The 12306-nt window shown below is 47.4% G+C and overlaps 1 protein-coding gene across 1 annotated transcript; it reads right to left on the reverse strand.

Annotated features, from left to right (window-relative positions):
• Positions 1-10419: 10419 nt before the first annotated feature.
• LOC124038745 (cold-shock protein CS120-like) lies at positions 10420-11712 on the reverse strand. The gene has a single exon (XM_046354819.1). The coding sequence runs from the start codon at positions 11710-11712 to the stop codon at positions 10420-10422; it is 1293 nt and encodes a 430-aa protein (XP_046210775.1).
• Between the last annotated feature and the right edge of the window lie 594 nt (positions 11713-12306).

Here is a 12306-nt window from a genome sequence, read left to right on the forward strand (position 1 = left end):
GGGTGGCCAGTCCTCTTCTGGCTGTGCCGGGTAGAGATTATAACAGAACATGACCAAGATGTTCAAATGTTCATAAATGACCAGCATGGTCAAATAATAATAAGGCATAACAGTTGAAACTGGAGCAGCAGCACAGTCAGGTGGACTGGGGACAGCAAGGAGCCATCATGTCAGGTAGTCCTGGGGCACGGTCCTAGGGCTCAGGTCCTCCAAGAGAGAGAAAGAAAGAGAGAATTAGAGAGAGCATATGTGGGGTGGCCAGTCCTCTTCTGGCTGTGCCGGGTGGAGATTATAACAGAACGTGGCCAAGATGTTCAAATGTTCATAAATGACCAGCATGGTTGAATAATAGTAAGGCAGAACAGTTGAAACTGGAGCAGGAGCATGGCCAGGTGGACTGGGGACAGCAAGGAGTCCTCATGTCAGGTAGTCCTGGGACATGGTCCTAGGGCCCAGGCCAGTTGAAACTGGAGCAGCAGCATGGCCAGGTGGACTGGGGACAGCAAGGAGTCATCATGTCAGGTAGTCCTGGGGCATGGTTCTAGGGCTCAGGTCCTCCGAGAGAGAGAAAGAAAGAGAGAAGGAGAGAATTAGAGAACGCACACTTAGATTTACACAGGACACCGAATAGGACAGGAGAAGTACTCCAGATAAACAAACTGACCCTAGCCCCCCGACACATAAACTACTGCAGCATAAATACTGGAGGCTGAGACAGGAGGGGTCAGGAGACACTGTGGCCCCATCCGAGGACACCCCCGGACAGGGCCAAACAGGAAGGATATAACCCCACCCACTTTGCCAAAGCACAGCCCCCACACCACTAGAGGGAAATCTTCAACCACCAACTTACCATCCTGAGACAAGGCCGAGTATAGCCCACAAAGATCTCCGACACGGTACAACCCAAGGGGGGGGAACCCAGACAAGCCGACCACAACAGTGAATCAACCCACCCAGGTGACGCACCCCCCCCCAGGGACGGCACGAGAGAGCCCCAGCAAGCCAGTGACTCAGCCCCCGTAACAGGGTTAGAGGCAGAGAATCCCAGTGGAAAAAGGGGAACCGGCCAGGCAGAGACAGCAAGGGCGGTTCGTTGCTCCAGAGCCTTTCCGTTCACCTTCCCACTCCTGGGCCAGACTACACTCAATCATATGACCCACTGAAGAGATGAGCTCTAGAAGCACGGTGGCTAGGAAAAACTCCCTAGAAAAGGCTATGAGGGGTGGCCAGTCCTCTTCTGGCTGTGCCAGGTGGAGATTATAACAGAACATGGTCAAGATGTTCAAATGTTCATACATGACCAGCATGGTCAAATAATAATAATCACAGTGGTTGTAGAGTGGTTGTAGAGTGGTTGTAGAGGGTTGTAGGGTGCAACAGGTCAGGAGTAAATGTCAGTTGGCTTTTCATAGCCGATCATGTCTGGACTAGACTGAGCCGTCAGTGAGTCATTGCTCATCAACCACAACTTTCCTATTTTTTCAAGGAAAAAAAGGGTTCTTCGGCTGTCCCCATAGGAGAAACCTTTTTGGTTTCAGGTAGAACCCTTTTTTTGCAGGTAAAACTATTTTCAAAATGGTTATACCTGAAACCCCAAAAAGTTATCCTATGGGGACAGCCGAATAACCCTTTTAGGCTCTAGATAACACCTTTTTTTGGGTGTACTTACTCAGTAAGTACACTTACAGCTCATGAATGGCTGTTTCAAATTCAAATCACAAAGAATAGCCACCAGGCGATGTTTCCTCTACCTGATCCAAAGTCTACAATAACAACAATAACTACAATAAGATTGTCAAACTTTGTCTCTTGCCTGTTTTTTCAGATATGCGGATGGTTCTGTGGATGTGTAGCATCTTCACTGTCCAAGTCAACCTGGCCAGGTGAATGCATAGACTATATAATGCATGTAGTCTGTTTGATCACTCTGATTAAGTTAGTCATATCATACTAGCATGTTGTGCTTCCATACAACCTTCAATGAATGACATGCTTATATAGTAGATTTGATTGGATTTGCATTTGCATTTGATACTTTTGTTAATGCTGAACAGTTTTGCAGAACTTAAACTCTTCCCTTGAAGCAAAAGAAGACGTTTTCCAGTTCACCTTGGTTTCACCATAGTAATCATACTGTAGTTGCACCAGTATCACCTTTCCCACCTTTTCCATCCCAGAGAGCAGATCATTACAACAGACATGATGGGTTACCTAGGGGAAAGCACAGCCCCACTGCCCCAAAGCCCCTCACCCACAGGCTGACTGCACCCATGATGTCAAACCCACATTGACAGTAGCCAGGGGTTGTAGAGAGATACGGTCAAAGGGAATATGGTAGTGACTGCAGGCGTACCAGCCATGATGCTCGACAGATACCTTTAAAGCTAACAGTGCGGAAGCACACTATCTTGTTGAAACAAACTAAGGATAATAGTGTCATCTGTCATGTATTATATATACTGTTGACTCAGAATCCATTCAAAAAGAAGTGATGAGTCTTTATTTCTATGTCCTATTTATACATTTCAGTTATTTTCTCTGTTACTAAAGCATTCTGTATCATTTTATTTTCTCCACAAAAGCCCCCCAAAATGTATTACAGGCGGTGATACAGGCATGCAGAACTAGATGTTTACTTAACTGTAGTTCGACCTCAGATGTCTGTGACGTTTCTTTCTATTTCCCCTCACATCAGGCAGTGAAGTATACATGCTGTTTGTGTATTAAGTCTTTCCTCTGCTTTGATTCTACTGTGTCTGAACAAGGAAACAGACGGGACAGAGGACAAACAAGAAATGTGTTTTGCTTTCACTCAAATGCTGACATGCAGGGTTGTAATGAGGTTTGTAAGTAAACTAAGCAGTTTAAAGTGTCCTGTGCCATTTTTTCAATTTTAAGACATCAACATAAAAGGTGAAACATTTTAATGCAGCTAATTTGCTAATGTATTTACATTAAAATCCCTTTTAATCCAACAAAATGTGCCTCTGTATGTTTATTTAGCAAGGAACAGTCCTTTTTGTTATACAGTATGTATGTATGATTATTGTTGAAACTGATATCCTTGTTCAAATCCCATAGGCATGACCTCTTAGCTCACTGATAAAACCCAACTATATTTTCAACAAAATATCAAATATATTATCCTGGTTTAAAACCCATTTTAAAGCCAAACAGCAGCGAACATAAAGAAAACACATGACCAAGTCCGCAGCACTGTGACCCTTTCTGCCTCACAGGCTGAGAGTGCACCCCGTGTGTGTTCCAGCCAGGCTTGCTAATAAATGGTGTGCTTGGTAGTGCCAACATGAGCATGTAAGTTCATTAGGCAACTCGAGCCTACCGCTGGCACCCAGACCAGATGTCACAGACACTTTAATACAGTGGCCTGTCAGTGCAAACTGAACATATGACAGTGGCCAGCTATGGCGTGTTCCTCAGACTCCATTCTAAGGGGGAGGGGGGAGGGGGGGGGGGTTGTGATAATGAATGCTGCTGTCTGGACGTCTGCATATGGTATGCCATGATTAACACTTGAGATTAACTACACAAGCAAGACAGTGCAAGGTGACAGTACAGCTGGCACATAGGGCTTTTGTCATGCTCTGTACTATAACGAAGATAGTATATAGGGGCAGACTGGCCAGAAGAGCCAGATGGGCTGGTCCAATTTTAGCACAGTGGCCCCGTCTAACTTTTTTTTTGCGCAAAATCATCATTATTTGGCTAATAATGGGGGCCTCAAGGGAAAATAATGGTCTGATGTGTTAGAAATGCCAGGGCCAATTTCTGTTTTGCCATTCTCTGTACTATAGTACTATAACAAAGATGGTACGTAGGGGTTTTGCAATCCTTTGTACTATATAGTACTGCAACTTTTATTTGACCTTCATGTAAGCATGCAGTCACCATTAAGACCAGGGTCTCTTTCACAAGGGTGCCCTGCACATACAAGTCAAATAAAAAATCTAATACAATATAAAACTTGTAAAATTCAGTGCAACACAAATATTCAAGAAAAACACTGACATTCCTCAATAAGAAGGTCCTCAATCAATATTTAAAATTCCCAGAGCGGCACCATGAAATCCAATTGTAATGTATTTTGTAGTTGGTTCCAGCAATGAGGTGCTTTGAAACTAAAAGCGTATTTACTTAGTTTGGTGGAGACCCGAGGAACCTCAAGAGTTATCCAACCTTGTGAACGGGTTCGTTATCTCATGTTTTTATATTTTAAATGCGAAGTTAGGTGTTTCAGAAGCTATTGTAGTAGAGCCTTGTAAGCAAAAAGGGAATAATGAAGTGATTTACGGGATTTTAATGAGGACCCCCTAAGGTCTAAGGGCCAGGGGTTGCTAACATATAGGATTGTTTTAAGATGGTCATACAGAGGATCATTTAGCCAAGTGATTTAGAATTGAAGGACCCCTGTAAGTATAAAAACAGATATGAATAATACATATTTGATGAACCATTGAATTTGGCCTTACTGCTATTATTCCATAAAAACTAACATATTCATATCCATACATGGCAAAACAGATAGTCAAAAATGTATGTTTTGAAGTGTCTTTCTTATATCTGAGAGATATAAGAAAGATCAGATTGTCAAATAAATTATATCCATATTCAACCACTTTTTTTTGGAACTAAGTACTTCCGTGTATTATTCCATTCAGTTTAAACTTTCAGACAAGTCTTGTGAGGCTTGTGGGTGTCCTAGAGCAAAACAACCGACATGTACAGTAACCTTGCCAAGGACTATATATCTTTAATGAAGATTGCCAGGTGAGCCTTGAGCCATGTGGATAAGTGACACTGATGCTATTCAACATGTACTAGAATAAGAACTTGGAGGACAGAATCCCATTTCACTTAGCCTATACATTTTATAAAGAGAAACTCGCCCCATGGACATCTTAAATAAAGACATTCATAATTCAAACCTTTATGTAATATTGATATATTCCCTCAAAACGCGATTCACTCCACCGACGCCACATTTCATCTGCCTTCATATATCTTGATCTAAATATTGAAAATACGAAGGAGAGAAAGTGGGTCAGGAAGCAGGCAGATATCCAGAATAAATGTTCAATGATGCAAGACAGTGCAGGGCGACACTTGAAACACACAGCAGCAGTGAATTCACCCTGCCTGGCAGAGACAGGTATCAGGAATCAAGGTAAGACCCAGATGCAGACTGTCGAAGTAACACTGTTTATTGTAGCAAACAGGGGCAGGCAAAGACAGGTCAAGGCATGCAGGGGAAAATCCAGGGTAAGGCAAAGGTACAGGATGGCAGGCAGACTCAGGGTCAAGCAGAGAGGTCAGGCGGGCGGGTAAAGGGTCAGGACAGGCAAAGGTTAAAACCGGGAGGACTAGCAAAGGGGGGCTGGGAAATGATAGGAACTGACAGGAAAAATGTTGGTAAGCTTGAATGAACAAGACAGAGAATACAAGTATAAATACACAGTGGAAAATAGGGAAAATGAGCGACACCTGGAGGGGGGAGACAAGCACAAGGACAGGTGAAACAGATCAGGGTGTGACAGTACCCCACCTCTAGGGACGCCATCTGGCATTCCATCTGGTTGACTGGGGTGCCGGCGGTGAAACTTGGCGATGAGGGCCGGGTCCAAGATGTCTTTAGCAGGAACCCAGAACCTCACCTCCGGGTCATAACCCACCCAGTCAACTAGGTACTGGAAACCAGTGCCACGTGGTCGAACCCTCAGGAGGCGTCTCACTGTGTACGCTGGCTGCCACTTGATGACACGGGGGGAGGGATGGGCATAGAAACAGAAGCGGCAGTCAGACATGGTTTTGACTCTAGACACAAAAAATGTAGGTTAAAATATGGAAGGTACAGGGCAACAGAGGACGAACAGCAGAGGGGCTAATGATCTAATGATTCTGGAGCGGGAAGGACAGGTCTCAGCCTCCGGGGGTGTAGACACGGCCCTGTAGCGATGTGCTGGTGCCTCAGATTTGACCTTCTTGGATACCGGTCGGTGCTGCAGAAGCGAAGTGGCCCGGATCTTACTGAACACCTCCCGGAGGTCCTGGTACTCTGCGGAGCTTGCAGAGAGGTCATGGGCAATTTACAAGCCTCCAGGAAGACGTCCCGGGGCAGGCAGAGCTGACTTCAGGCAATGAGTGTGGCAGGATGGGCTCTAGCCCACGATGGCACCAGTAGCCCAGTCAATGGAGAGATTGTGTCGCTGGAGCCAAGGGAATCCCAATACCACGGGACCTGCGGAGACTCCACCAGCAGGAATTGGATATCCTTGCTGTGGTTTCCCTGACACTCGTAGGCTGACGGCTGTTCTGGTGGGTGACCCGGCCTATAGAGCGCCCGTCCAGCGTTCTAACACCCATGGGAATGGAGAGGGGTTGAGTGGGGATGCCCAGCTCGGATGCCAGGGTAACGTCCATGAGACTTACATCGGCCCCCGAGTCAATGAGTACCTGGAGAGACATGGACTGGTCGCCCCACAGAAGAGTGGCATAGAGAGGGGGGCGAGTAGGGGGAGAAGAACAATTATTTTTCAGACCCAGCAGTGTACTCACTCCAATGAATGAGCTACCTCTCTTGAAGGGACAAGTAGACACAAATTAACCATCAGTTCCGCAATACAAATAACTCTGGGTCTCAAGTATGTGTACACGTTCGGCTGGACACAGCCCAGCCCTGCTACATTGGCTCGGGGTGAATCAGCAATCTCCGGGGGCTCTTGGAGGGACTCCAAGTAAGCACGGATCCATTCGGGAACGTAGACACTGGGGACTTCTGGAGTTTATCAGCTGCAAGGTGGGATCCCCGGGTGAGCGATTGGGACCGCAATCAAACCTTTTCTCCCTCCTTCGTTCCCATAGCCGAGCATCGATCCGAACGGTTAAAGCGATGAGTGAGTTGAGATCCATCGGTCGTTCTTGGACTGCCAGCTCATCCTTTACCTTCTCCGATAATCCATGCAAGGAAAGTGTCGAACAGCGCTTCCGGGTTCCAGGTACCCTTCGCTGCTAGCAGCCGGAACTCCACCACATAGTCTGCCACACTGAGGGTATCCTGCCGAAGCTGGAGTAACTTTCGGACAGCCTCTGTCCCGGACAGCGGAGCCTCAAACACCTTTCTCACCCCCGCCATGAATACCTCCAGACTGAGGCAGACGGCAGATTGTTGCCCCCAAACCGCCGGAGCTCGGGTAAGTGCCCTCACGGACATCAGCGTAATTGTATACGCTATCTTCGAGCGGTCCGAGGGGAATAAAGAAGGCTGCAGCTCAAAAACGAGGGAGTACTGGGAGAGAAATGCCTGACAGGTTCTGGAATTTACATCATAGCGCTCTGGGGGAGTTAAGTGAGGTTCCCGGGAATCCGGGGTGACAGCGCTGCTACCAGATGGGTTACAGAGGGGCTGGAAGGTCGGCCACCTAGTAGGCAACCCATGGACTTGCTCCTGCAACAAGCCCATTACTTGGTTGTGACGATCGGCAGTGACCTGGAACCCCTCCATCATGCCGCGAAGCACCTCTTTGTGCCTACCAATGGTGGCACCTTGCGAGGAGATGGCGTAGCGGAGCTGGTCCAAGTCTGCTGGGTCAGTCATGGCCAGTTTGTACTATCAGGAATCAAGGTAAGACCCAGATGCAGACTGTCAAAGTAACACTGTTTATTGTAGCAAACGGGCAGGACGGCAGGTGGACTCAGGGTTAGAGACAGGCAGGATTCAGTAATCCAGAGGTGGAGTAAAGGTACAGGATGGCAGGCAGGCTCAGGCAGAAGAGTGGTCAGGCGGACAGGTACAGGGTCAGGACAGGCAAAGGTCAAAACCAGGAGGACTAGCAAAGAGGGGCTGGGAAACAATAGGCGCTGACAGGAAAATCACTAGAAAGCTTAAACGAACAAGACGAACTGGCAACAAATAGACAGAGAACACAGGTATAAATACACAGGGGATAATAGGGAAGATAGACGATACCTGGAGGGGGGTGGAGACAAGCACAAATACAGGTGAAACAGATCAGGGCGTGACAACAGGTACTTGAGAAAACCCAGCTTTGCTTAAACAGTTTCTCACACTGATGAGCCAGAATGGAAGGGAGCGCTGATCCTCACCAGAGTTAAAAAGGCACTTCCCCGATAGAGGATTTATCATGAAACCGGTTTGCAGAGTTTGCAGAGTCCTTGACATGTTTTGATGATTTTTCGTCTTTTCTTGAAGGCTGGCTGGGATCCAGGCAAGGGTGACAAAATGTTGGGCGTTAAAGGGTGAGCTGACAGCTCAAGGAAGTTCTGTGCTACTCTGGCTCTGTGTATCAGATTTAGGTTGACTTCTGCACAGGTCTTGCCCTTCTCCAGCTCATGAGGTCTATATTTCACAGAGTTGATTGATGCAGAGTGTTGACATGTGGGCTATTTGTGCGGTACAGTACACAGGAAAGTCAAAAAAGGTAACTTCTTATTGCGATTCTTCTGAGATTATCTAGTATACAACATACGCTTGCATTACTTATGGAAATCTATAGAGGGAATATAAGAGACCCAAATGCAGACACAGGAGGCAGATGGTAGAGCTCCGATATTTATAATAACAAAGGGAGTAGGCAAAGGCAGGTCGGGGACAGGCCAGGTCAGAGTCCAAACAGTACCAGACGATAGGCAGTCTCGAGGTCATGCCAGGCAGGGGTCAGAAACCAGATTTGAGTCCAAAACAGTACAAGGGGATAGGAGGCTGGTAGTCAGAGCAGGCAGAGTGGTCAGGCAGGCGGTTTCGGAGTCAGGACATACTGGGGACGAAACCAGGAGGACTAGAAACAAACATAGACTGGAAAAAATAGCAAGGAAAACCACTGGTTGACTTGGCAAACAAGATGAACTGGCACAGAGAGACAGGAAACACAGATATGTATACACCGGGGATAATAAACGACACCTGAAGGGGGTGGAGACAATCACGAGGTCAGCTAAACCAGATCAGGGTGTGACGGCAATTGCAGAAAATCTGTATATGACTTAAGATACATGATAAGGATTTGAAAAGGCAAGATGAGCCTCTACACTGCATTACTCATATAAACCAGGTCAATTCATGGGCATACAGCTTCATACTCTATAAAACAGGTCTACCCTGTATTGAATATGAAATCACAATAACTAGACCTATTAAACATTATGTTGACCAAAACATTATTGTTAAACAATGTATTTGTCCTTTAAGCTGTTGAATGTAGACTTGTGGTGCCAAATCCGTCTGTAAAAGTGCACATTTCAGAAATATGATTGAAATCATTTTGAGAACTCATATGAAAATTCTATAATGATGCCAGACACCTTGATTATGCATAATATATGACACATTAGTTTATACGTACAACTTTTCTAGAGCCTATAAATGTAAAGTAGAACAGAGTTACACTGGCACTATTGTGACCACGGGATTAAATGTTAAGGCTGGACATAATACAGTGAGTATAGTGCCATATCTGAAGAACAAGATGTATGTGTTTTAATATAGAACAACCATAGGCTACTGTGGAACATAGCGTATGTGCAGGTCTGGTCTACCTTTCAATTACTGTGATAATTGGGTGATTTTGGTATCTCAGCTCAGTCTTGCATCATTCGCCAAGATGGCCCCTGCGGTATTTCCCCCGGGCTGTCTCTTTTTCAGCCGCTGCACCGTCCATCTCTAACACACCAGGTCAAAACATGCTCAGGGATGTTCACATCAGCCAGCCACAGGTACAGATATAATGAATCCTAAAATACACACTCTTACAGAGACAGACTCCAGCCCAGAGCAATGTTCAGCCACAGAAAAATGTGTGCAAAACCAACTCATCTTGTTGGCAGGGTTTGTATAGCCCCCACAACAGCGTTGCTATCATTGTTTAGTCGTGTTATTCCCAAGCTATTTGCTATTTTATTTTCTGACGAGTATTTAATGGATGTACACCCAAGTTTCACAACCTGGGTAGACTGTAGTAAATGTGTTTAAAAACCCAACGGTATGTTTTATCATGTGTTGATTTGATTTGAGCATTCAAGAGCATGATATTGTCAAATTCCTCAGGAACCATGCCTCTAGTTCACACTTCTGACATGAATAGGAATAAATAGGTCACAAAAGATTAATAAATTGATGGGCTATCATGCCCGTGCTTGCATTAAAATATGTAAGCACAAGCACGGGAATGTCAGAGGAGCTTGCTGAAAACAATGATTTTACACCACATATCTTCAAAACCAAAAGCTGCCAAACACAGTTACTCCTAATCCAAAGAGGAAAATTATAAGTCTGTAAATGTTCACGTGGTTCCTTCCACATGCCGTTACACCATGGCGGCACGTCAGAGCAGGGAGAATAGTTCTTTAATGAAATTCACCACGGCTCTCACCAACTGGTCAAACTTAGGAATTCCCTCTCGTATGCACTGTCGACGTCTCATGCTCTGCTGCCATCCCATGCTCTGCTGACGTCCCATGCTCTGCTGCCATCCCATGCTCTGCTGACGTCCCATACTCTGCTGACGTCCCATGCTCTGCTGCAGTCCCATGCTCTGCTGCCATCCCATGCTCTGCTGACGTCCCATGCTCTGCTGCCGTCCCATGCTCTGCAGACGTCCCATGCTCTGCTGCCATCCCATGCTCTGCTGACGTCCCATACTCTGCTGACGTCCCATGCTCTGCTGCAGTCCCATGCTCTGCTGCCATCCCATGCTCTGCTGATGTCCCATGCTCTGCTGCCATCCCATGCTCTGCTGACGTCCCATACTCTGCTGACGTCCCATGCTCTGCTGCAGTCCCATGCTCTGCTGCCATCCCATGCTCTGCTGACGTCCCATGCTCTGCTGCCGTCCCATGCTCTGCAGACGTCCCATGCTCTGCTGCCATCCCATGCTCTGCTGACGTCCCATACTCTGCTGACGTCCCATGCTCTGCTGCAGTCCCATGCTCTGCTGACGTCCCATGCTCTGCTGCCATCCCATGCTCTGCTGACGCCCAATGCTCTGCTGCAGTCCCATGCTCTGCTGACGTCCCATGCTCTGCTGCCATCCCATGCTCTGCTGACGTCCCATGCTCTGCTGCCGTCCCATGCTCTGCTGCCATCCCATGCTCTGCTGCAGTCCCATGCTCTGCTGACGTCCCGTGCTCTGCTAACGTCCCATGCTCTGCTGCCATCCCATGCTCTGCTGACGTCCCATGCTCTGCTGACGTCCCATGCTCTGCTGACGTCCCATGCTCTGCTGCCATCCCATGATCTGCTGACGTCCCATGCTCTGCTGCCATCCCATGCTCTGCTGACGTCCCATGCTCTGCTGCCATCCCATGCTCTGCTGACGTCCCATGCTCTGCTGCCATCCCATGCTCTGCTAACGTCCCATGCTCTGCTGCCATCCCATGCTCTGCTGATGTCCCATGCTCTGCTGCCGTCCCATGCTCTGCTGCCGTCCCATGCTCTGCTGCAGTCCCATGCTCTGCTGACGTCCCATGCTCTGCTGCAGTCCCATGCTCTGCTGATGTCCCATGCTCTGCTGCCGTCCCATGCTCTGCTGCAGTCCCATGCTCTGCTGACGTCCCATGCTCTGCTGCAGTCCCATGCTCTGCTGATGTCCCATGCTCTGCTGCCGTCCCATGCTCTGCTGCCATCCCATGCTCTGCTGACGTCCCATGCTCTGCTGCCATCCCATGCTCTGCTGACATCCCATGCTCTGCTGCTATCCCATGCTCTGCTGCCCACCACAGCACTGCTCCAGCACGTCCAGTCACCCTTAGCTCACATTCCACAGTTTATCCAAAAATTAAGATATGGATTCAACTGAATTGTTCCACAAGGAGAAAAAAAAGAGGAACTAACACCCCACATAAACCACCCCCTGATACAGTATACCACCCCCTGATACAGTATACCACCGTCTGATACTGTATACCACCCCCTGGTACAGTATACCACCCCCTGATACATTATACCACCCGCTGATACAGTATACACCCCCTGGTACAGTATACCACCGTCTGATACTGTATACCACCCCCTGATACAGTATACCACCCGCTGATACAGTATACACCCCCTGGTACAGTATACCACCCCCTGACACAGTATACCACCCCCAAATATACCACCCCTGATACAGTATACCACCCCCAGATACATTATACCTCCGGCTGATACAATATCCCACCCCTGATACAGTATACCACCCCCTGACACAGTATACCACCCCCAAATATACCACCCCTGATACAGTATACCACCCCTGATACAGTATATCACCCGCTGATACAGTATACCAC

The sequence above is a fragment of the Oncorhynchus gorbuscha genome, linkage group LG06 (assembly GCF_021184085.1).
Source record: "Oncorhynchus gorbuscha isolate QuinsamMale2020 ecotype Even-year linkage group LG06, OgorEven_v1.0, whole genome shotgun sequence".
Classification (NCBI taxonomy): domain Eukaryota; kingdom Metazoa; phylum Chordata; class Actinopteri; order Salmoniformes; family Salmonidae; genus Oncorhynchus; species Oncorhynchus gorbuscha.

Coding starts and splice junctions, on each gene's coding strand:
- LOC124038745 (XM_046354819.1), bottom strand. CDS start 11,712: ATGTCAGCAGAGCATGGGATGGCAGCAGAGCATGGGACGTCAGCAGAG.